Below are 24,980 nucleotides of genomic sequence, written 5' to 3'. Positions count from 1 at the left end.
CGATGGGCTTTAAAATGGTGACAATTAATGTGATAGAAATGTAACTGATGTACTCTACCAGCCTCCGGATGGTATATTGCATTCCTTCTTTTCAATGATAAGAGATTTTCTTGATTATGTGTCTGTTAATTCACAAATTGTGTATCTTGAGGTAACACGAATCTTCATGTCTGTTGCTATTCCTCGGCGCAGCTTCAGTTAATCAGTTCATTTGACCCATATAGTTTTCAAAATATCATTGAGTTGCTGACACGAATCCCATTGTCAACGTCAACAGTACTCGACCTTATCATAACGAACACGGAAAAGCAAGGTATGCCTGCCGGCACGCTTGTGTGCGATATGAGTGATCCTTTTGTGTTATCACGTTACCAGCGTATTGACGTAAACACCCTTGGATGAATTCGAGATCACATTTGAGTAAAGATTCGGAAGGGAGTACTGCCACTCATGCACACGGATAGCGCTTATGAAGCTCTGTTTGAGAAACCTAAATCAGCTTGTAAGACTGTATTGCTCTCTCGTGCCATCGAAAAGGAAAAGTTGAAGAATTACGGGTAAGCACGGATTTGCTTCACAGTCAAACTAAGAAATTATACGCGCAATTAAGGAAGTCGCGAGAGCTTCATGAATCACGCTCTTTCAAGAAATGTCGCGATCAAATACAAATAACTAAAAAAACAAAATCATACTTTAAAAGCGTTTTCTTTCCTACCCCCAAATTAGACGACCGAAATTCATGTACTCAACCTCCGGTCAAGAGTGCTATCAAAAGCAATTGAACATGAGGGCTAAGTTCAAAGCGGTAAAGCACTTTCACATGAATTCAACGATTCTAAAACCTGACGCGATCCTTATGCTGCTCATGTAAATCTCCATGCACTAACGCTTGTCAAGCTCTAAGTGGAAAAGAATATTTCTTCATGTCTTTAGCCTCTCAAACAGAAGTTCAACAAATGTCAAAAATCTCTGACTGAGCAGGGCTCAAGATATTGGTTTTCAAATACAGCCATATAGTTATGTCGTCGACCTACTAGCCACCGTGTTGGCATTGATTTATTACCTTTCAATAGGTACTACGGTTTTTCCTAGACAAAATGCGAAATGTGTTGCCATACAGAAAGATAGAAGCATTTCTGATTTTTTTCTAGATATAGAACATTTTTTATCTTCATAGTAATATCAAATTGCTTGGAAAATGTCATTTACATCATAATGGCCAATTTCTGATCTAAGGACTCCGTGCTGTCAGAGCGCCAGTTCGATTTTAGGAAACCGAGATCGGCATTGACGGCCCAGTTGAAACTAAAGGGAACTTTAATTAGAACGTTCGAGACAAACCATCATTCTCTCGGGGTATATATTCCGACCTAGACACTGGAACCTAGCCATCCGGATGTGCTAGCTCGTGGATTCACCACCGCGCGACACAAGCGCAGACACGGAAACAATCCGGCATGTGAGCTTAGTGATTCCCATTTATTCAGATTTACACAAAATAGTTTTGCATTTTTGAGAACTGCGAGAAAGCTGACGGAAATTTTATAATCGCTATTTATCAGAACTAGTTGCTCCATTTGTATTTCCTAATGCCCGTTAAAACAACCCAATTGGTATTCACAGTCCCATTCGTATCAAGCCGTGCATAAAAGGTGGCGTTTCTCAAGCGGTTAGATGTCATTCAGTGATCTCTACAGTTTGTTTTCCCGCCCTGTAAACCAATCCCTAACGTATATTTGTCATCATCATCATCATCATCAGCAGCAGCAGCAGCAGCAGCCTATCTACCCCCACTGCAGGGCAAATGCCTCTTCCATTATTCTCCAATTACCTCGGTCCTGTGCCAACTGTGACCAATTTACCCCCGCAAACTTCTTGATCTCATCTGCCCATCTAACTTTCTGCCACCCCCTGCAACGCTTGCCTTCACTAGGGATCCACTCTGTTACCCTTAATGACCAGCGGTTATCTTGCCTTCGCATTACATGCCCTGCCCACGTCCATTTCTTTTTCTTAATCTCTACTAATATGTCCTTAACACGTGTTTGTTCCCTGACCCACTCCGCTCTCTTCTTGTCCCTTAATGTTACACCTATCATTTTCCGCTCCATTGCACGCTGAGTCGTTCTCAATTTAAGTTGAACCCTCTTAGTGAGCCTCCAGGTTTCTGCCCCGTAGGTGAGTACCGGTAAGATGCAGCTGTCATACACTTTCTTCTTCAGCGACAATGGTAGGCTGCTATTCATTATCTGAGAATGTCTGCCATATGCACCCCACCCCATTCTTATCCTTCTAATTATCTCTTCCTCATGGTTGGGATCTGGGGTCACAACTTGGCCTAAGTAGATATATTCGCTTACCACTTCCACTGCCTCGCCACCTATCTCAAACCGCTGTGCTGCCCCGAGGTTATCGATCATTACTTTAGTTTTCTGCATATTAATTTTCAGGCCCTCGGTTCTACTCTGTTCGTCCAGTGCGGAAAGCATGTTTTGCAATTCGTCGCCCGAGGTACTTAGCAAGGCAACGTCATCAGCAAATCTGAGGTTAATGAGGTATTCTCCATTAACCCTTACTCCCACCTGTTCCCAATCCAACGTTCTGTATACTTCTTGTAAACATGCTGTGAATAACATTGGAGAAATTGTGTCTCCTTGTCTGACACCCTTCCTTATAGGTATTTTCCTGCTCTCCTTATGGAGGATGATGGTAGCTGTAGACCCATTGTAGATATCCTCTAGTATTCTTACATAATGCTCATCTACCCCCTGGTTCCGAAATGCCTGAATGACTGCTAGGGTTTCTACCGAGTCAAATGCTTTCTCATAATCTATGAAGGCTATATATAGGGGTTCAGCATACTCAGCGCACTTCTCTATCACCTGATTGATCGTGTGAATATGGTCCATTGTTGAATAACCTTTACGGAATCCTGCTTGTTCTTAGGTTGACTGAAATCTAAGGTTGCAGAAGAGAAGAAGAAGAAAAAAGAAAGGAAAGGCCGGGAGGTCAACCAGATGTAGAGCCCGGTTTGATAACCTGCACTGGGGGAATGGGGCTCAGGGAATAAAAAGGGGGGGAGAAGAGGAAGAGATAGGAGTGGGAAAGCAGAAATTGTGTTAGCGATTACCTTGGTAAGTACCTTGTAGACGACTGACAGTAAGCTGATCGGCCTGTAATTTTCCAAGTGCTTCATGTCGCCTTTCTTATGAATTAGGATGATGTTCGCGTTCTTCCAAGATTCCGGTACACTTGCGGTCATTAGGCAGTGCGTATACAGGTTTGCCAGTTTTTCAAGTACAATTTCTCCGCCATCCTTCAAGAGGTCTGCTGTTATCTGATCCTCACCAGGTGCTTTGCCCACTTTCATTTCTTTCAAAGCCTTCCTTACTTCTTCGGTCGTTACTGGTGGGATGTCTATCTCCTCTGAACTACTGTCTCGTTCGGAATTATCCTGGATGTCCCGGCTACTTTACAGGTCCCTATAGAACTCCTCGGCCACTGTGACTATTTTCTCCCTATTTGTGATGAAATTGCCTTGCTTATCTTTAAGTGCATACGTCTGATTTTTCCCTGCGCCAAGACACCTCTTCACTGCTTTTAGGCTACCTCCTTTCTTTACAGCGTATTCGATCCTCTCCATATTACACTTCCCTATGTCCGCTGTCTTACGCTTATTGATTAACTTCGAAAGCTCCGCTAGTTCTATTCTGTCAGCTGCGGTAGAGATTGTCATGGTTTGCCGTTTTTTAATTAGATCTTTCGTCTCCTGTGAACGTTTACCAGTATCCTGTCTAGCCATAGTTCCCCCGACTTCTACTGCACACTCCGTGATATTTGTCATACGGCTACTTACTTTCGTCGGGTCCGGGTTACCCAGGAGGTTCTGTCGAACAAGTTACTCGAGCCGTCCGAAGTAACCGCGCAATAGACGCGAAGCTGCGCCAAAACAGGCCCAACACCGTCGCTAAAAGCAGACGACAAAGCCGATGGAAGGGTCCCGCCGACGCACCCGCCGGGGTGAGCACGGGGAACGCTGGGTAATAGCGCCCTATCACCGCGCCATCTACACTGTGCTCCGTGAGTGAAAATCGTCCTTCGCCTCCCCAGCCGCGTGGGGATTTTCTCGTTCCGCACGGCACGAAAGAACCATTGGCTGGTAGGGGCAGAAAGCTAAGTGACCAGTGTCCACCTTTTCGGACCGCCTTGAATCGTCAAGGTGATACGGCATTAGACTGTGTGTGTGGTACCAGTTTCTACGGACTGCAAACAAACCCCTTGTGCTCTATGTTGTGCTCTTTTTGTGATTGCGCTACTTTTGTTTTTTTTTAGAGCGGGTTCTCGTGACTTTCTTTTATCTTTCGGAGTGAACGGTGTATTAAGTATATGAGGCAGTTTGTGGTTTGTCCATTGTACAAACTGAAATGTATTTAAGTCATGCTGTTGGTTAGGGCGTACGGCGCCTTCAAGCTGCGTTGTTTGCAGCTTTCTCCCATGCGTTCTCTATTTTACTCTACCGCAGCAAAGGAAGAATAAGCCTCATTTCACTTCATTTAAACCTGAGCCTTTAATTTTTCTTTCGTGCTCCTATATTTTGTTACTGTAGGATTTCAATTTTTCGCTTTCAAACTACTGATTATTCTTGTTTACTTACGACGCCCTCGCTTGTTTGCTATAACGACTTTTTGCGAGTTTTACCCTCTGTTAGGTGCGATACATGGCTGTTTCGAAGGCCATAAGAAGGCCTTCGAATCTAATGGCTTCATCTCCATATATAGCCCGTAATTGTAAGTAGTCAGCTGTCGACGGAAAGTTCCAGTTTAGCAAATGTTTTTGGTTACGCTTTGGTTACGCTGTGTCTGTCGTCATAGAAAGATGTGGGACCATCCCGTCCTTTCCTCTTAGAGGATGACAAGGAGGAAATAAGAACGGTTATACTACTGCGCGTGATCTGGTCCCCAAGTTTTGGATTTCAAATCTATGCTGCTGTTTAGAGGCTGATATTTTTGTGTAGAGGCCGGTGATCTTGTATTGCTTCATTTAGCTCGTGGGCCTCAAAAGCCGTCTGTATAGACCGCCTGCGAATTCCTCACCGTCCGAGGCATCCAAGCCCCAGCGTCGACATTTCCGATCAGTCACTCAGTGCCGTCGATATGGATATTGCAGATGTATCGAGAAATAAACATCCGAGATTGGCTAAACATGTTCGCCAACCTGCACTACGCTCAACAAGTGGAACCGCATCAGCGTTGGTGATTCGGTCATATTGGCAATTTCTGATAATAGTGTGAGGGTAAAGATAACGATGCTGAGGTAAGGGTAATCATTATCGGAACGTCTATAGTGCTAGTCTCTTGTTGCGTTGGTGAGTTGTCAGCGCACAAAGAAAACGAGATTAGAAAATCCTATTGAGGCAAATCAGCGCCAGTCCTTAACAGTGTGAAACAGTTCCCCGTGCGCAGTTAGTGTGCAGCAGTTTGCGCCCGGTACCGTGGTTTGGCTTCGCGGCGTCGATATCCACGTAACCATGTAAGCGAACGAGGCACCGAAGGCAGAAAGAAAACGGAAAGGAGCGTGTGGCGTAAGCTTGAGGTGGAGGCGGCACGCGCTGCTATGGCATCATCTCTCTCACTACCTATACCCTCACACCGTGCCCATGCATCGCCGCCGAGGGGCGCGCTCCCCTTCACACTTTCGCCAGGCGTTCCTCCGTTTGCGGCTCATCCGAACCACGTGATGTTAAAACAGGACTTGCAACAAATATTAGGCGGCGTCGACACGCTGTGAGATTTCGGTAGAGTGGCGCGTGCTGCCGCGCATTCGATGCTCACGCAAGCGCATCCTGAGGCGCAGCAGTCACGCGTAGTGACCGTGCACTGCAGTTAGCGCTACGCACACATTTTTCATTAGAGCATCGTCGGTGCTTTTTTTGCTTCTACAGTCCAATTATCCATAGCTAAATGCGAAGATGGGAGCACAAAAAGGACGGTGGCGGATACGAGACGTCGAGAAGGCTACAGCGCAGTCCCCGTATCGTCTGCGTTGGTGTCTTTTTTGAGCTGCTTTATTTGAATCATGAACCAACAAGCACAATTCGCCACGTTAATCGCAGCTAAACTTTCCCGAAGAAGGAAGAAAACTCTTTACTGTGTTCATACGGTTGTAGTTAAACGTTCCGGACGCGGTATCACAAAAATGTAGTTTACGACAAAACAAACTTTTAGATTTCTAGCTCAACAAAACGAAACCTTGCAGGCTTTTCAGGCTTCGATGTGAACGCGGAGTTGAATCCGATGTCACCGTAGGGATTTTCGACCTTGAATTTTCTCAGCACCTGCGCACAAAGAGAAAATTTTACAGCACAGCTGAAGCACAGCATCCAATCTGATTCGTAGCCTACCCGCACTATCCGCTATGACCCTGTGGTGTACCTGCCCACAAAGTCATTTTGATGTTGTATTTGAGTGATCCCCCCAGTCAGCAATTCAGAGTGCCAACTATGTGCATACAGTCACAAAAAAATTGGCTACGTACAGTCCACGCTCTGAAGGTGGTTGGAAAGCAAAGCTTTGAACGAAACCCACAACAACTGCCCATGCGACGTCACTTGAATTCACACATGTGGCTCTAGAAAGAGTGAAACGAGAGATTCTGCCAGCCGTTACTTGGAGTTCGTGGGGGCGGCATCCCGAACGCAGCAGCAGCGTCGGGCACGGCCGGGCTCGACCGGCGGACGCCGCCGCTGTTGCCAGGCTGTGCATCGGCAGAAAGAAAAAGAGAGAGGAGCGTCTTTCGAAGGGTGAGACAGCGGAACCTAATCATCGGAATGTGCTAGCTCGGGGCTACACCATCGCACGACACAAGCGTGGACTCCGAAACAGTTCGGCCTGTGAGCTTAGTCATTCCCACTTACCGCGATTTAATATAGTTAGCTTAGTAAGTTTGAGAATTGTAATAATGCTGAGGGAACTGTAATAATCGCTATTTATCAGGACCACCTGTTCCTTCCGCCTTTTGTAATACCCCTTAAAACACAACCGAATGAGTATTCATCAATTTAGAAAACGGAGTCGCATTTGTGGCGAGCAGTGCGCAAAAGATAGCGTTTCTCTAGCAGCCAGATGTCTGTATGGGGTTTCTACATTTTGTTTTCCCGCCCTGCAAACCAATCCTTAAGGTATCTTTGCCTTACGGCCACCTAATTAAGGCGGGTGCGGGTTACCCTGGGGGTGCTGTAGAACAAGTTAATCAAGCCGTGTGAAGGAATCCCGCAACGAATGCGAAGCTGCGCTAAAACAGGCCCAAAACAACCGTAGCTAACGCAGACGAATAAGCCGTACCGCCGACTCGTTTGCCCGTGTGAGCACGCACCTCCACGCGAGGAACGCTGGGTAAATTCGCCACGCCATCTACAGTGTGCTCTGTGAGTTCGACCATCTGCCTCGCCCTCCCGCTGCCTCCGCCGCGTGTGGAGTTTATTGTCCCGCACGCCGCGTAAGAAGCGTTGGCTGGTAGAGTTAGGAAGCTTTGTTTAAAAATGGGTGAAGTTTAACACTTGTAAACTTATTTATCGCGAACGAAAAGTCTGTTTGGTTGAGCTTTGCGAGTGAATGCACCCACTGTTTCATGAAAGTTAGGTCACGTTTGTCACACTGGCGCTCCAGCGGCTGCGCGCCTTTATTGTCGATTCTGGGCAACCGAGCACCGCGAAGCAACCGCTCAACCCTCACATAGTCACGTGACACCGCAAGGCGGGGTTCCGGCCTCCTCGCAGCAGATCACGTGGAGTGACTCTGCACTTTACACACAAGCATTCCGGTGGCTCAAAGTCATTGCGACGCGATGACTGACCTCACGAGACAAGGCGTATTGGACCTTTGGCCATGTTACGGAGCAAATTAGAAACTTGAAAGACGCCGTTCGGGTGATGCGACGGGTTGGTGCTAGGAGGACGACAGAGAAAGACGACGATGCTGCAATCGCTCCTTGCCGTATGCATCTACGAAATAGCCTGGTGGGCAGGCGCTACCCTGTGACGCTATACTACCTCTTTAGCCTGTTGAAACTGGAAATACTTTTACTGTAATTCCTTATTTTGGTGAGGGTGCGGTTTATCGATCACCGTACCTCTCGCAGCTCACCTCCCTTATCACATGTAATATATTGCCGACTTTCAGTAAGAAAAAAACGCTAATTACCCGCATATGAAGTCTAGTTCGCACACTATACCTTTGCCACGAGCGTGCACAGTTCCATCTCGGCGATTCTCCGTCCGATGCACATGCGCGGCCCGATGCTGAAGGGCAGCGAGGCGAACGGGTGCAGGGTCCACGCTTCCGAGCTGCTGCCATTGCCACCTTCGCTCTGGTCCTGGTCGCTCCGTCGCAGCCAGCGCTCGGGAAGGAACTCGGAAGCACGCGTGAAGTTCTCCTCAAGCTGGCCGGCCACGAACGGCTCCGTCCTCATCAGAGTCTGCGCAAGAATGGCAGGAGGTCGTAGCTGCTTTGCAGTGCTGAGTTGTACTATTCCTACCTGCTTAGGCTGCCGGACAAACGCGTGTATTTTGTTGAGAAAAAACAGCGCGGATAACGAAGAGAAGGCATAATAGGAGCAAGCGGAAGGAGCACTGACTGCCGACTGAGGTATTTACTGCGAAGAATATAGTATGTACACAACACCGCGTGAGGGTGAGAGAGTAAATGGCGGATGGTTGCGGGCCATCCCGTGTGAGAATCGGGTAAAAATGTCGTGCCCAACCAGTGTGGATGCGCCAAAAGGTACACATCTTTTTTGGAAGGTAAGGCAAAGCAAAGCAGAGGCTTGTAACAGTTATCAGGGAAGGACAACCTTTTAGGCCGTCAGTTGTCCGCTTTAAGCTTCAGTAAGTCTTCACCAGGGGCTCTGACGCAGGAAGCACCTTCCTGTGAAGTGCCGCAGTCTTGCTCTGGTGTCTATGCAATTCTCCAGAATTGCGCACATGTCCGTAATAAGTGAAACGGTGAATGCCTTGCATTATATCGCAGGTTGCAATCAATGAACAGTGCCGGGGATTTGGCGTGCTCCCGACGGCGATCATTTACACAGCGGCTGGTATTACAAATGTAGGCCCATAAACACGGCACAGGTATTCTGTGGACGACCTCTTCTCTGCAAAGAATATAAGGCTTGGAATGCCGTTTTTTTATCCTGGTGAGAGAGGACCATCTTGATTTATCTGTTGCACAGACGAAAGTTCTAAAGCGTGACAGGAACACCATGACAAAGTAAATATTCGAAAACTGCGCCATTTGCAAGGAAGGTGTTTCGTGCGTCACCAGCCCACCTTTAGCCCATTTTGACGCTGAGATCACATACTTCAATGCTTATTTTTATGACACCACATACCTGGATGCCTAAACGCTTGTTACTAATAAATAACTGTTTTAACGTTTGCATTTGGATTGCCTTATCTTCAACAAAGTATCTCTAGCTTTTGTCACATGCACGCACACCTGCACGGCTCGCAACATTCACTAGTTGTTCCTTTTATCACCCTTAATCGTTCTTAAGCATATACACTGAAAGCTCATTAAGTGGAACATCAATAATTCTAATGTGTAGATAACTCAAATTGTATGATTTGTTCCGGACAGGTATGCGTAGAAGTATGTGTAATAAAAATCTCGTTAATTTGAACCAGACTGGGCTCAGGTCTGGATAATTCGAAATACGCTCCACTGAGTCGGTGCCTTTGCGCCTGGCACACGGCTGTGCCTACATACGAGGTGACGTACAACCCAGAAGGCCAAATTGGGTAAAACACATTTAAATCCCACGCGGTATATATGGTGTCAGTCGAACGATTAGCGAGTGATTTCTTCGCTTGGCATCACTGCAAAAGCCATTTTGCGCCGCTTCAGCACAGGCATGCCGCTACTTGTGGTACGGCGGCCGCCCCTCCCAGGAAAAAAAAAAACACCGGCGTGCATCGTCCGCCCCGTTTCAACCCGATTTTGGGAGATGGTGTTAAAAGATATACTATTATTAAACGCACTCGCATGATGTGGTGGCGATATCCTTGCCATCGACAAATTCGCCTGACCGGTGAATGAGACCCCTGTTGGGAACGAAAATGACACGACGCTCAAGAGGCCGACGCTGCAGTAGCCTGCAACCCCTGATGTCGGCACAAGTGCCCTCTAGTGAGTGGTCGAGTGCAAAACGAAAGTGATGGTTTTGAAGAAATGGTGGTAGATATGGTGGTAGCGTAGCAGCTAGTGCATGCGAAGCCGTCTCCCGAGCCGTGCCGTGCTTGCACTAAGCAGTTGGCACAAGCGCTGGCGAACCGCACGCGCCATTTGAACAAATCCCTTGAGGATGGCTACCGCACGGCAAGATTTTTCCCGCCAGGCAACAATATTCGCGCAATATTTCTTGAAGGGGTGTTCGCCTTTCACTAGAGCACGCGCGTGACTGGGTACATCACAACGCAGTTGCTCACGTACTTAGGCTCCAAAACGTTTACCCCTCGACTATTTAAACCATGTCCGGTGATAGGTTGATCGTAGGGTGCTGACATTGACTACTTTGTGTTCGGTGGGGCACAATTTGGAAAATCGTACAGCTGTTGTCATGTGCGGCGCTTTTCCGGACGTCTGCATGGACAAATACTTCTATGTTATGAAGCGCAACGTAACCAGTGACGGCGCACACACATGGTTGCCGCATGCATTCCACGTCATTGAATAGTCTACAGGTGGTATATAAATCGTACAGCTGTTGTCATGTGCGGCGCTTTTTCGGACGTCTGCATGGACAAATACTTCTATGTTATGAAGCGCAACGTAACCAGTGACGGCGCACACACATGGTTGCCGCATGCATTCCACGTCATTGAATAGTCTACAGGTGGTATTCACTGAAAAGTTTAGCTGTTAATTTGTTCGCTTGGAAACACTATAAACGGCCATGTCCGTGCAACTTCGGCACCATCATGACGCGGCTTGTCCCACTGTGCCCGGGCCTTGCAGAAAAAAAAAAAACACCGGCGTGCGTTGTATGCCCCCTTTCAATAAGATTCCTAATGGTCCTGTCAACAGATCTATTATAATCGCACTCCCATTGGACTGGGCCATTACTTTGCGTTCGGTGGAGGACAGTTTCAAACATCAGACATATGTCGTGTGCTTAGCACGTTCAAGTACCGCCATCCCACGGAGCCAGGCGTAACGAGTGACGGCACACACACATGGTTGCCCGCATGCGTGCCCCGCCAGTGAATACAACCTGTATGTTTTGAAGACGGATTATTTGCGGACTGAGTTGGTGGGAACGTGAGTTAGGTTGTGCGTGTGGTGCACTGAGTCATGAGGCCACCACATTTCAGGTCAGAAGTGCAGAACCTGTAACCGGAAAATACAAGGAGGACGACAACGAAGCGTAGTGCAGCCGTCCGCCCAGAAGTCATGGCAGGATAAACTACCACCCATCTCTTCTTCAGTTTTGGAGAAGACAAAGCTGAAACTTAACGCTACCTTCGTTTGTTGGAGCAAAATGTGCTGACTATCGCCTCGACTGTAAAAAGCAGGCCCCGATCATGAGCTTTTTCAAGCACTCAAGCGTCGACATGGTCAACTGCTTCCCAATTACAGTGTACAGTTGCTAATGTTCCCTTTCATTAGTTCGAACTTTCATTACTTTGAACTGAGTGGCTTCCCAGGGCGGTTTGAATTAACGAGATTGTACTGTATTGTCCTCTTCGCAGTAATAGTTCAGATGACAGTCAGTTCTCGTGTTTGTTTCTCTGCCTTTACCCCGTGAACCGGGGCTGCTTTTTCCCAACGAGTCATCGAAGAACTAGCGTGAAATCGTACCTTGCTGAAAGGTATACGTGTTCAAAATATTTGAAAAAGAAATTTACTCACTGCAACCCTCTTGCACGTGGTGTACTTCTCCTTTGCTGCCCACTGACAACTGTGCATACCTCAACGTTTCAGATTTTTAAGTTTCGTAGGTGTCCTTCCGGAAAAGCACGCAGATTAGAGCTCCCAATTTGTTATCTCTGTTCCCAGCATTCCATTGAGATTTTTGCGCCATCTCGAAGGCCGTGTGCAGGAATCATTTGGTGCACCTCCACGAACGGTGCAAATTGCGCATGGTGAAATACGTCCCACGGCAAAAGCAAGTAGAGCTAATACAGAAATAGTCTGAAACACGCGAGGTTCTCAATCAAGACGTCCAAAGAACTGTACGAGGAAGCAATCATTGGCAACTTACATTTGCCGGAATCCTGTACCCGGACATGACGACGTCGTGACTCACTTTCCGGTTGACCCCTGGTATCATGGGATGGAACCTGGACGCAATTGATGCGTGAATTTGTTTGTGGCCAAGGAAACGCAAACACGGGCTCTCTATGACGGACTCAAGTGGCCGTTGTATCGTAACGAGTGCGGCAAACTGACCAATTTGGAGTTCTTTCATAGTAACGACCCCGCAAAAGGAGGCGATGACGAAGAATAATGGAAAACAGCGGAGACACGGAATAGGGGAAAAGAGCACGGTGTCTGTTTGCCATTAGTCTTAATCTTCGCTTTCTTTTGCACTGTTTTATCACCCAAAATGTGGTATTTTGTCCCCACAAATCAAAACCATGAGTGGCCAGCTGAACGCCTGAGGTGCTTTGCTCCCACCTCGCCTCGTCGAAGGGCTTGGAAATCTTGCCGCTTGGGACACTTTGCTTTGCCATCCGCCTTAAAGCTTTCGAATGACTTCGATCTGTATTCTAAGGATTCCGCACCGGCGCTCGTTGCTGCTTCCGTCTAACGGGAGAGCTGACGACGATGGTGAAGTCATCTGCTTGCCCAATCGCACGTTCGGTGACGTAGCTCCACCCTCTCCATCTTCACACCCTGGGCGTGAACGACGATCTATTGCTACTGCCGAGTTTAGGCTGCCAGTGAGGAACATCTCATGCTATTGAATACTCCCGAAGCACTCAGCTCTCACTACTGCCGACATTATGCTCACATAATAGAAAGCTTCAAGACATGGAGATCTCCCGAAGTAGCCGTTCTACTACAGCGACGACCCTAAAGCTGGGCAGGCGGTGAAAAAACAAACAAAGCCGCTTTCTTAAGAAAAAAGTGGTTAAAATGAGGAGATTTCTTCCATGAAAGCCGAGTCAAAGTCAAAGTGCAATATGAACTGCGTCGACAATTAACGTTAACAGGGCATCTGTAGGGGCTAGTTGGTGCTGCATAGCTTCAATGGAGAGCGCTTAAACTTCGACTAGTAAAGAAGGACGAGAAATACTGCAACACAGGACGAAGCGCAAACTACCAACTGATTTATTAACGTAGATGAACATATACGTACACATGCTTGTACGAAAAAAGATACAGAAAGATACAAAAAAATGTTTGAACGTATGTGATTACAACTGCACACGGTGTTAAAAGGAGCGCATGCTCAGTTCTTTGCGCGACAAGAAGTCTATTTCTCTGTTTTGATAATGTGATAGATGGTGCGCTGACGTATTCCCCGTCTTTTCCAGTTTCCCATATCTCGCGCTGCATCTTGTTTCTAGACCTCAGGAGCACTAACGTTTTATGGTACTCAGGCGTGCATACTGACCTTGCACAATGCTGTGCCAAGTTGCTCGGCGTGCTTTTTTCGTACAAGCACGTGTATATAAATGTTCATCTACGTTAATAAATCAGTTGTTAGTTTGCGCTTCGTCCTGTGTTGCAGTCTTTCTCGTCCTTGCTTACTAGTCGAAGTTTGAGCGCTCTCCATTCAAGCTATGCGTCGGCAATGCGGGAGTAGCACAATCGATAGACGTCGGCTGCATAATGCGAGCAACTGAGGTTCGATTACGAGCACCGGAAGCATTTCTTTCTTGTGGTGCTTGATGGCCCTTCGCCTATCATCATCATCGTTTTGTGAAACAAATTGTGTGAGGTTGTCTTTCCTGGGGTGCATTTCTACGCGAACAACCTTCGCATCAGTAAAACATGGAAAGCTTCGCTTTAAAAAAGTGTCCCGCGTATCTGCTTGCATTCGTGCCGATGTCGTCAAAAGGCAATCAATCTGTCCTCCTACCCCGTCACAGCTGCTCTTATCTCGCCTCACACCCTTCCCCTTCCCTATCGCTCCTCCCAGGAACAATGCAGTGGGGGTTTCGTCAATGAAATCCAGTCTTTTTGGTTTCGGAGTGCTTATGCGTCATTTCCGCACCTTTAGTGTCTGTTCTACAGATCAAGCCGCCATGTCATGTTTCAGTGATTTTTTTTATCTTACGTCTCTTTGACAACGTTTTTAACTAGTTTTCATTTGGTGTCGTGAAGACCACTGAAACGTTCATTATTAAATAAAAGAATGCTGCGCGCTTGGTTATGGACGGCATTTTACTGCTAATACCTCTGAGGTTTCGTTTTTGCTGAATAATGTGGAGATGTACGAGCAATGGCCGCAGGTTTAGTGCTTTTATATACCTTTGCTTAAACTTCGCGTTAAAGCATTATTTCTCGTGTGTACCGAAATATGTTGAAATTGGCCGCTAAGACGGTTCTATCATTACGACAATTAAGCTTTATTTACGTGTTTCGTTTAGTTTGTTCACAGTCAACTTTTAAACGTTACGGAATTCCCCCGCTGCCATCACTGCGTGGCCATTTACGGCAAAAGTGTGGTTACAGAAAACCTCTTTATCTCGTTGTTCTCGGCACTATCCAGAAATAATCCAGAAAACAAGACAATCAGTAGATTAAAGGACTCTAACATTACGCCAAGTTCATCTACTGTTTACCTTTACATAGTGCGCAATGAAGTTGCCAATATTGTGGAATTCCCGTTTGCTCTAATTCACCGGCGTCTGCGTCAGGGAGACATACAGCCTCACGTTTTCCCGCCAGAATAAAACTCTAGTCTTTCCAAGTTCAATTAAGCTAATTAGCTGGAGGAAGTATACTCAATCGCACATTACAAACAACCGGGTTTTGCTTCGCGCACACCTCGGACTGCGCCCAGATTCGTTGGTCATCTTTCTTTACAGAGTGGAAGGGTATTGAATTTTCTTGCCTCGGAAATCCAGGAAGGGCTACTGTTTTAAAATACATTAGTGGCGTGATTGGTGCGGGCTACAGGTAGTACTCGTCTGTAGGAACCTCACAGGCGTTACATGCGTGTGGGTTTCGAAGGACAATTGGAAGTGCTCCTCAAACCGTCCCATGCTCTTTTACGCGTTTCAGAGTTCCCGTTTTTTGTCAGTTTTGTTTCGGTGACGAGGCGCAAGCATAGTGCTCAGGTCTTCTCTAATAGAAGTGCGTCAGCGCGCTAAGAGCAGAGTTGGTCGATCAAAGTCGTCGTTAAAAGCACTGAGTCACTCGAGATGCTGTCAAACTGTATCGCGATGTCTTCCTGCAAGGCATGGCAGTTTGATCGCGAAAGAACACTCCTCGATGCATACCACTGCTGTAACACTGGCTCATAAGCCGCACGAACACCGGCATGAAGGAACGCAAACTCTTCATCCTTCCTGATTTTAAACGGCCATGTGAACACGCCCCAAGCATTTCAGGGCTATTTTGGATTTTAAAGCTTCTACGTCCCTGAAGTTCTAAGTGGCCCCTCTAAAAATGTGACAGATTTTTTTAAACGTGAAGGATCAAACCCGCAATTTAAACCTCCCAACTCTGAGCCGCAAACCTAAACGTTTGTAGCCACTTCCCAGGGTCGTTGTTTGAGAGAACTTGTCGAACGTGGCCATCTTACCGAAGCGCTTCCTTGATGCACGCCTTTAGGTACGGCAGATGATTGTGATTTTCGGACGCTTCGCTGTCGGAGTCATTGCGGGAAGAAGACAGAACCTCTCGCCGCGCTTTTTCTTGGGCATCGGGGTTAATGGCCAACCGGTACAAGGTGTACGTTGCTGCTCCTGCCGTCTTCAAAGACAAAAGAAAGACGTTTACTTTAGGAGTGATGCCTAAGTAAAAAACTGTGTTGTACATGTGGTTGTTAGGCTATTAAAAAGCTATTATTACATTATTATTAAAGCTATTAAATCCTTGTTCGAACTGAACGTATTGCGAAGTTGAGACGGGATGTACGTCATCATAGTTCTTATCTAAAGCTTCGTCACCTCACGTGTCCTCTACACGGCCAGGGCGTACATCTTTTGGCACCGGACCGGTACGGACTGACCACTCCTGCATCGATGTAGATTTACCTCGAATAAAAATTGGGACGGGGCGCCAGCGCTCCGGGTGTTACACTCGGAGGCGATATTCCGTTTCCAGATATGTACAGGCCCGACACTTACGGTACGAAGCAGAACGTTAATTAGGCGTTTCGACATTGCGCGAACCTCTTGTAAACTGTGCTAAAAGATAGCAAAGCACCATTACTTGGGACATCAACACCCAATATTTAGCCGAGAGGACATTTTAGAGCCGAAAACACGGTTCTGGCAAAAATTCGCGCAGCTTGCACTAGTGGTTCAGGCGGCGCAGAAATTGTGTCCCAAGACCGGCCCATCAATGGCCGCTTTCTAATATGTCCGGCCAGCATCCAGGTTCTGGTAGCCACTGATCGTACGTTGAACGGCCAACATTCGGCAACTAGCGCTTCGGTATTTGTCCGGCCGCCCGTATTGAGATGCACGACGGCAGCTACCCGGCTGCCAGAAATTCAGTTCACTTTCGGCTGCCGATGTTGATAAAGCGAACGCCCGAAGTACGGCCTTAGGGCATCCGTTTTTCCTTCGGGAAGCGGTGTTCAGCCGAAGCACGGCAAGCGACCGGCCACATAATATCCATATTCTTGTGGCAGTTCGTGTTCGAAAGGCGACCGGCCGGAGCGTGGCTGCCGCGCATTCGCTCTTTCAACGGTGAACCCTGCGTCGGGTGGCAGAATATTCGTTTTCTTCGGGCAACCGGTGTTATAAAGGAGACAGGCCGACGTACGGCCCCAGACTGTACGTTTTTCATTCGGTTTGCGGTCCTCGGCCGAATTACGGCAAGCGAACGGCCGTAGAATATTTGGCAACCGGTGTTCAAGAGGAGACCAGCCTACGTAAGGTCTCAGGTTATAAGTCATTCTTTCGGAATGCGGTGTACAGCCAAACAAAGGCAGGCGTCTGGGCGCCGAGAATTCATGCACAGACGTGTGTGGAAGGAGACCGGCCTGTGTAGGATCGGTTTTTCCCTGGGTGAAGAAAAAGCCGTTGGAGCCGAACGACTCAGACGCGTTTTGAATCCGCTCGGTGTTTTTGCGTTTTAAATGAACGCACTTTGTTTTTCAAGCCGTAATGAGTGTTCTAGGTGAACTAGCAATGTGAAAGGACTCACTGGACATTACCAGGCAACATTTTAGGCCTTCGGAATGACATTTATTGCAACAGGAAGACTGTGCCACACCAACCGATGAGCCAAGCCTCCCCAGTCATAGCCGCTACCACGCCTCACCCGCCGGCTTCGTCGACGCATCAGCTCTAGGCCATTCGCACCCTTAAGAAATGGAGAGCATTGGAGACATCGACCCGGCAGAGATGTCCGACCCTACATGGCGGTGGTTCACCAAAATAGCCAGCCTTAAAGGGCGTCGAGCAAGCGGCCACCACGCAGGAGCTCAACCGGCGCCATGTCAAGGACTCGCCACCAAAGAAAGGCAAGGGCCCGCAAAAGCGCAACTTTGTGGCTATTCTTATTACAATAATACTGCGAAAAACAATGTTGCACTCTTTTGATGGTGATAAACGTAGAAGAGGCTAAGCTCGTGCATTGGTAGGCTCAACCTCGTGTCCTGCATGTACTGTTACTTCATGAAATTTTATGACTGCCTATTTAGAAACGATTACTTTAAATTCGCGATAACAACAGGGCCTTGTCAATGATGAAGCCTGGATGTTAATTTATTTGCGGTGTTTGAAGATGAGCTTACCTACACTTAGGATATGACTCATTTGTTCAACTTAATCGCCAGCATCATGGCAAACAAGGATTTCGTCAGGTTTTTCTTGTTCAACGCAGCATGTTGAGTTCACGCAGGATTCGGCTCTAGCAATAGATAAGCTGAAAGTAGTTGACTGTATTTTCTTGAACTGCAAAAAAAAGCATTCGACGGTGTTTCATATCGCCTTCTTGTTAGTTGCGGGCTAAACGTGAATTAATCGGTTATTGCATGGATAGCCCAGTATCTCTTTCTATGACAGCAGTCTGCCGCTCTCAGTGGTTGTTCGTCCGTATATGTTCCCGTGACCTCAGGAATTCCCTAAAGTTTAGTTGCCGGCCCTCTGTTTTTTTTTCTTTTATATATAAACGTTATTACTATTGGCTCCAAGTCTTGGTTCGAAATGTTCAGGAATGACTGTGTAGTTTACAAGACTATAGCGAATGTAGCTTAGAAGGACTTGTTGTTGGGCGAGTTGGTGCATTTTCTCAGAAGGGGTAAACTGCGCTCAGGAAGACGCTACACAGAGAGAGGTACACAAAGACAGGCGCGGACTTGCAACTAAAGTTTATTCGACGCAGAAACACACATAAATACACATACGGGCCTATAATTGAGGACGCGCAAAACCCGAAAACAAACGCAAAACATAACATATTAACAACATGTGGTGAGAATTATCACACACGCTCTTCGATAAACAACATCTCACTGTTGTAGAGCACAATCGACGTTTCACTGACACAGTCATGTCCCTTTTTTCTTATATCGTAAGCCTCGCGAATCTCTCTTGCGAGATTCTTTCTTGCACCTACATAATATCTTAACTTGCTTGAAGAGAGGCTCACAGAGTGGCTTACACGTGCATGCCGAGCAATGATTAGGCAGATGTCCACTTGCGTGATTCTTAATTGAAAGTTCGTGTTTGCGCAACCTCACCTTCACGCACCTGCCAGTCTGTCCGACGTACACTTCGCCGCAGGAAAGGGGAATCTGATAAACTACTCGAACGCAGCAATCAACGTAGGAATTGTTGTGCTTCTTTCCGCACCCTTTCTGTCTATTGTTGCCCCTTTCAATGCGCGAACACATCCCGGCAAGCTTGACAGGTGTCGAAAACGCCACTTCCACGCCATATCTCTTCATTACCTTCTTAAGGTTATGCGACGTCTTGTGAACATAAGGCACAACTCCACGTTTTTTGTTGCGTTCACTTCCGTTGTTATACTAGCGTTTCCCGTTCTTAACTTGTTTAATACTGCCTGCGGTGCGGAAGACACGACTGATTGCGGGAAACCAGCTTGATTTAACCTTGTAATCTGCGCTTCGAAGCTTTCTCGAGCTTTGTAGGGGCAAGATTTCTTTAAAGCCGACATGATGCACTGGGAAGCTATAGCACACTTGATAGCAACCATGTGACAACCATGTGTGCTGTGACAACCAAGTGTGCGGTGACAACCATGTGTGCTGGAAGTATAAACCAAGGTCCCAAAAAGAATTGTTGCCATACGATTCAGCACATTCAAAATCCATCCGAACAGTCCTGTGCAGCCTGGGAGGCTGGTGGAATAGCAGAGCGTGCGGCCCCTCTTCGTCGGAGACCCGGCTGTTAAGCCTCATATGAATTTCTCAACTTGCCGCTGAACGTCCTCCATGATTGGCAGTCCCCGATCGTTTTGTCCGCACTCTTTCACATCTCTCTAAAGTGTACCATGTTAGCACGCGGTAAAACCCGTGGCAGCACGTTTCGCGAACTCGGCGTCTGTGCTCCGCACTTGAGACACGAACGCACGTGAAATGGCGAGTAGAAGAGCACGCGAGAGATTACGCCCCGAACGATGGGCAGATTTTTCTCGAAGGTAGAGCTGGTCGCGACACCTGACGTTGCTCACGAGGCGCACACTGATATGCGCTGGGTACTTTTTCGTAGTTGCGAGCTCCTCCAATGGCGCAAGCCGACGCTCCAGCATGGACGTTGTAGGGTGCACCGTGCACCTCACGAGGCGCACGCTGAGGTGCGCTCGGCTAAACTGAGTTTTGTGGTAGCGTTCCACGGCAGACCTCCACGGCAACTTCAGCATTTCTGCGGCTCGAACCCAATTCGTTCACACAGAAGCCCAGGATTGTGCACGTACAGTCGGGATCAATTTGACGGTTATCGCGGGAGCACCGACCGACCGCGACGACAGCGCCTTAGCGTGACACTTTTTAGCATCAGCAACAAAGATTATGCTAGGTTTGCTTCTCCCATGGCTGTTCTAGGTAGTGCGCTCACTGCCGTCAAAAACGATAAAGGCCACGCTCGTTTCTTTTTTAAATGCTGAGCATTTCTTAGCCTCGCCTCTTCCTGCGTCGGACGGCGTCCACAGCTCCGCGTCCGCAACAGGTGCGCCTCTCATCCTTCCCTCCTCTCTCTCAACAGCAGCTGGCGCGCGCATGCGTCGTAGTCAGCCCGTTCACTCCGTCGCGGTCTCGGCGTAACAGGTGCGAGATAGCAGCGCGGTGGGGCATGAAGGGCACGCGCTGCTTGCGCATGCGCGCTCTCCCCCCCGTACTGCTCTCCCTCTACTGCGCGCGCTGCAAATATAAAGCGGCTAGCGGTCGCTCGTGCTTCAGTCACTGCGTTGCTCCTTCCTTCTTTGGTTGACGCTCGCTCCACCCTAACGCAACTTTACTCTCCTCTCTCTACCCCAAACCAACACCAACGCAACTACGACTCAACTACCCACCCTAACGCGACTTTACGCGGCGTTAACGACCCCCAATGCTCTGCATTTACTCGTGTTCCCCTCGCGGGAAGACGCGGGAATTTTTTCTTTATCTTTTTCTCTTGTCATCGACATACTTCACACTGATACGCAACCTTCTCAGGGTACCTATGCGGGCATGCCGGGGCATTGTTGTGTAAAAAAATTGTAATGTGCTTTCGCAATGCCGCAATGCCGAGGTATCGTCGGTGTTATCAGGCTGACGAGGTACGAAACGCGGATACGTCACCCAAAAAGGAATGAAGAAAAAAACTGCGGCAGTCGGCTTTTGCAGAAGGGGGTGAGCGAATTCTATGCAACAGCCAAGGGGTGAGGGAGGGCAGCATAATATCATCTTCGCGAATGAAAAAGACATCCCCCTCGCGAGGGGCACGATCAAATGCACAGCATTTCCAAGGGGGTGCGCCGGCAAGTCTTATCTCTCGATCGCGGGACCCGTGTCGCCATTTTTTGGAGGCGCGGGACAACTTGTGGCGCTTTCGAAACAAACGAGAAATGAGTGAAGGATATAAGGCGCGTTCGGTGCATCGAAATCTGTGTCGGTTTCGTGGCTCGGTCGGTAGTGCGCCGGGCACCTTGCGTTCCGCCCGCGGCGTCATGGGCTCAAAACCGGGCGCCGGAAACTGTTATTTCTTTCATAGTGTAGTGGCCTGGCTGCGGACTACGACAAGGCGCGCCTGCGGACTACGACAAGGCGCGCATGCGGACTACGACAAGGCGCGCATGCGGACTACGACAAGGCACGCCAACGCCGCGTGGCATTGTGAGTTACTAAAATGCTATGCATTTAAAAAAGTTCCACAGAACGGCGCTCTTGTCTTGCTTGCTCGGTGCTCGCGTGATAACCTTCAAATTGAGCCTGACTGTACAGTAACTGAGGCCGAGCAGCGCAGTTGCTTAGGCTTTCATAAAAAATCGAATTATGACTCCGCGCAAACCAGTACATCACACTGGGTGTGCAAAGGAAGTACCATGCTTGTACCTATCTAGGAAAAGAATTCCGCCGCCCAGGGTGCCCTATCTGCATATACAGTAGGTCCACCCCACGCGAGGGTGATGTTTAAAAGAACTGCTGTTTGAGACGCCAAATCTTCACCTTGGCTATGAGGCACGCCATAGTGGAGGGCTACAGATTAAGTTGCAATATATGGGGATCTTTCACGTGCGCCCATGTCCTGACATACGGATTTTCGTTTTTCAGCTGGGATTGAATTCGACTATAGTAGTCGGCAGCACAGCGCCTTAGACGCTAAACCTTCGCGGCAACTGATGCGCATAAATGTAACACTTCATTTTGCTATCAGCAAGTAAATGGTAATTATTTCTGACAGGTTGGCGCGGCATTCATTTTCTGTGGTTTTCCAAAAAAGTACTTGGTCCGCAAAATTTATTCCCCGAGGCACTTAAGCCCGCTTAGCTGCTTTGAAGGCGAAATGCTGGGGATACTTAGAAAGGACTTCTTTACTAATACAGCGTATATACTTCACTCGTTTCACTTTGCTTTCTGTGTTTTTACAGGCTTCTTTTCTGCACAGGCACGGCTTTTTTTGCACAGGCTTCTTTTCTGCTACAAGTGTGCGTTTGTTTCTTCGGTTTCGTTTGTTCGTCTTGCGGCACGAAATCCTTCAGCAAGCAAACTGGCACACGTCACAGCTGCCATAAAATCAGGGTTCTGCGCGGCTGGTGTGCACCTGTTATACTGACGTGCCGTCACGTCCAGGACTCAGGCCCCATGCACTACATTCTAACTTTTACGTTTCCAATTCACAGTTTTGTGGATTTTGCGAAGCGGGCACATAGGCCTCTCGCAGCTTCCAATTAAGATTCAATCTCCGCAAAAAAGGGCATGTCAACGATGAAAGAACCAACAATAATGACAAAGACTTTTGTTCTACCTCTCGCAACTTTTTGGGATTCCTAATCCTTGATAGAAAGTCTTCTACTCCTGTTCATATTAAATCTTCTGTTCCGCAAGGTTTCCACCCATATCCATGATTATTTCGCCTATACCTCGAACAACTATTTCTGAGGAGCTGGGAATACAAAGGTTTCTCAGTTACAGGTTTCTCACTGGCGCAGAGAGAGGTCAGCGTCTTAGATTGCGCCGACGATATTGCATACTCTTGTAATGACAAGAACAGTGTTTTGAAAGCGCTCAAGTAACGAGGCAGTTTTGGGCAGTGTCTGGCGCTGGCATAAATCTGTTATAAATAAAAGGGGCTTTGGCTCGGAATGAAGTGTTTTTAGAAAAATAACGGGTGGCTGTGAAAAACTCCAGTGCCTCGGAGCTCCTATTAGCCATACACGTAACAGTAGACCTCACTTGGAATCAGCGAATTGGGGAATTAGGCGTGCGATGCATCCTGAGTCGGAATAGAATTATCTATATTTGCCTGAACTCAAATGTGCAACGTTTTTTTTGTCCTTTTTTTAAAGCTTGCCTACGTCCTGCAAGTCCACCACTGTGCTTGGAATGAAGTGCAAGCCATGTATACAGTACTCGCCACCTTTGAGGGAAGTTCACGCTTTGAGCCCATGCGCAGAGAGAATCTGTTTCCAACCTCAGGATGTGTAGGTTAGAGACTTATTTACGTCTTTGTAGACCAACTGGTTTCGCCCTTTCTTTTTTAGAATTATGAACCACCAGTTTCCACGAGTACTACTTCAACGTCGTTTGGGCGCTATGACGTGACGTTGGGATAGCTGGGCACGCATATTATCAAAACAGCGCAGAGATGAGGACAGAAGTGACAAAGTGACAGTTTTTGTCAGCGCTCTAGTTTGTCACTGCTGGCGCCCTCGTCTCTGCGCTGTTTTTTGAAGTCGCTTGGTGCACTTTTGTCATGTTTATTGCTTCTGGTAGGATCTATGGTGGCTAAGGCTTTCTGGGGATTTTTTTAAAGAAATAGAGAAGACACTCAATATTTTGAATTACGTTTCTCACTGAAATACTTGTTTGACCTTTTTAGGAAGCAGGCAACCCTTGTGTTACTGAAAAACGTGTCCTCTAATCTATGTATCGTCAGCCATACTTAAGTGTAAGGGATGACACTTTGTATCACGTGTCTGTCGTATGCGTATCCAGTCGGCTGCGAAGGCATTCTTTAAATGCCATACGTCAACCCTTCCTGGTAAAATTTTCCAACGTTCTATAGGATCTCTTTACCATTGTCTGTGAACTTTCGGTTGTGCAATCAATCTGAAACTGTGGACCAATATTTTGTGATGTGTAGAGACGCAGTGTTGTTCTGTGGCATTCAACAACTGACACTGAAGAAAGACAGAACTCACCACGTATGTTATTCGATTTCTACCTTTCGACAGGGACTGCATATCCGTAAAATAACTTCCCTCATATGAGGCTGTCTGATTTGTCGAAGTGCCTTGTGATCGAGTGTCTTGCAGACCTTCCTGGTTCAATGAAATCGATTTTTCAGGAACAATGTAAATGGGTACGAAGCGGGTATGCTGCCCAAGTTCGCCACCACAGTTGCTATACCTTCTTGATGAGCATGTGCGCCTTCCGTACCTTAAGCTCGAACGTTCTACATGTTCTCCTTCTTAAAGTATGCGGAATTTTAGACTGCCTATTCAGTGCGTCTTGTAAGCGCATAAACTTCATTTGATTACAATGGAATAAAGAAAAAAGTACCCGGACAACACAGCCAGTAAAGCTTGGGAGTGTTGCTGTGGTGACCCGGGCTCACGTCCGAGCAGATTATGCATGCGTTTTTATTTGTTCACTATTTATAGCGCCGACCATTTTCTTGACGAGAGAACAACAGCACTTTTTCGTAGGATGGGGCACCATACCTTTTCGCCTTAATAATTTCGCATCTAGGGCACGCCAGCTGTTGCTCACCGTGTCACTGCCACCAACCACGAAGTCATGAAGGAAGGTGAACACCTCCTTGAAGTCGACCTTTTCCACGTTGTGAAGGTGGTTCAGGATGGTACAGTGCTGGTCTTGTTTGTCCCGCGTGGCCTCGGCGGCTTCCTTCATTATGTGAAACAACTTTCTGCGAAGTCACGTGAAGAAGCGTGCATTTCATCACAGCAGCGATGTTGACAAGAAAACCCGGTGTGCTCGCCGATATTTAAGCTTATTTTGTGTGCTTCTTAATTAAAACGGGTCATGAAGATAAAATGCAACTTTCTTCAGTTTAAATAAACTAGCCATTCGTAACTCACCCAGCTCCATTCCAAACACTACAGATGTTTTTCTTGCGAAAAAACGCTATAAATGTTTACAAACGGTCTAGGTTTGCGCTTTAGTGACGTACT

General features: G+C 47.4%; 1 protein-coding gene across 1 annotated transcript in view; it reads right to left on the bottom strand.

Moving 5' to 3' along the window:
- Positions 1–6,065: 6,065 nt before the first annotated feature.
- LOC144139452 (putative cytochrome P450 12a5, mitochondrial) overlaps positions 6,066–24,980 on the bottom strand; it is a 45,447-nt gene continuing 26,532 nt past the window's right edge. Inside the window, exons 5-9 of the mRNA XM_077671788.1 lie at positions 24,559–24,715; positions 15,754–15,923; positions 12,256–12,334; positions 8,230–8,472; positions 6,066–6,334 (exon numbers count right to left, since the gene is read on the bottom strand). Of these exons, the coding sequence (XP_077527914.1) occupies positions 6,221–6,334; positions 8,230–8,472; positions 12,256–12,334; positions 15,754–15,923; positions 24,559–24,715 (763 nt within the window). The 3' untranslated portion in view covers positions 6,066–6,220. The remainder of the gene's footprint in view (positions 6,335–8,229; positions 8,473–12,255; positions 12,335–15,753; positions 15,924–24,558; positions 24,716–24,980) is intronic.

The sequence above is a fragment of the Haemaphysalis longicornis genome, unplaced genomic scaffold, assembly GCF_048455015.1.
Source record: "Haemaphysalis longicornis isolate Haplotype H1 unplaced genomic scaffold, Haemaphysalis longicornis Haplotype H1 scaffold_5, whole genome shotgun sequence".
Classification (NCBI taxonomy): domain Eukaryota; kingdom Metazoa; phylum Arthropoda; class Arachnida; order Ixodida; family Ixodidae; genus Haemaphysalis; species Haemaphysalis longicornis.
The sequence above is the reverse complement of the archived record's forward strand: the minus strand, read 5'-3'. Positions and strand labels throughout refer to the sequence as shown.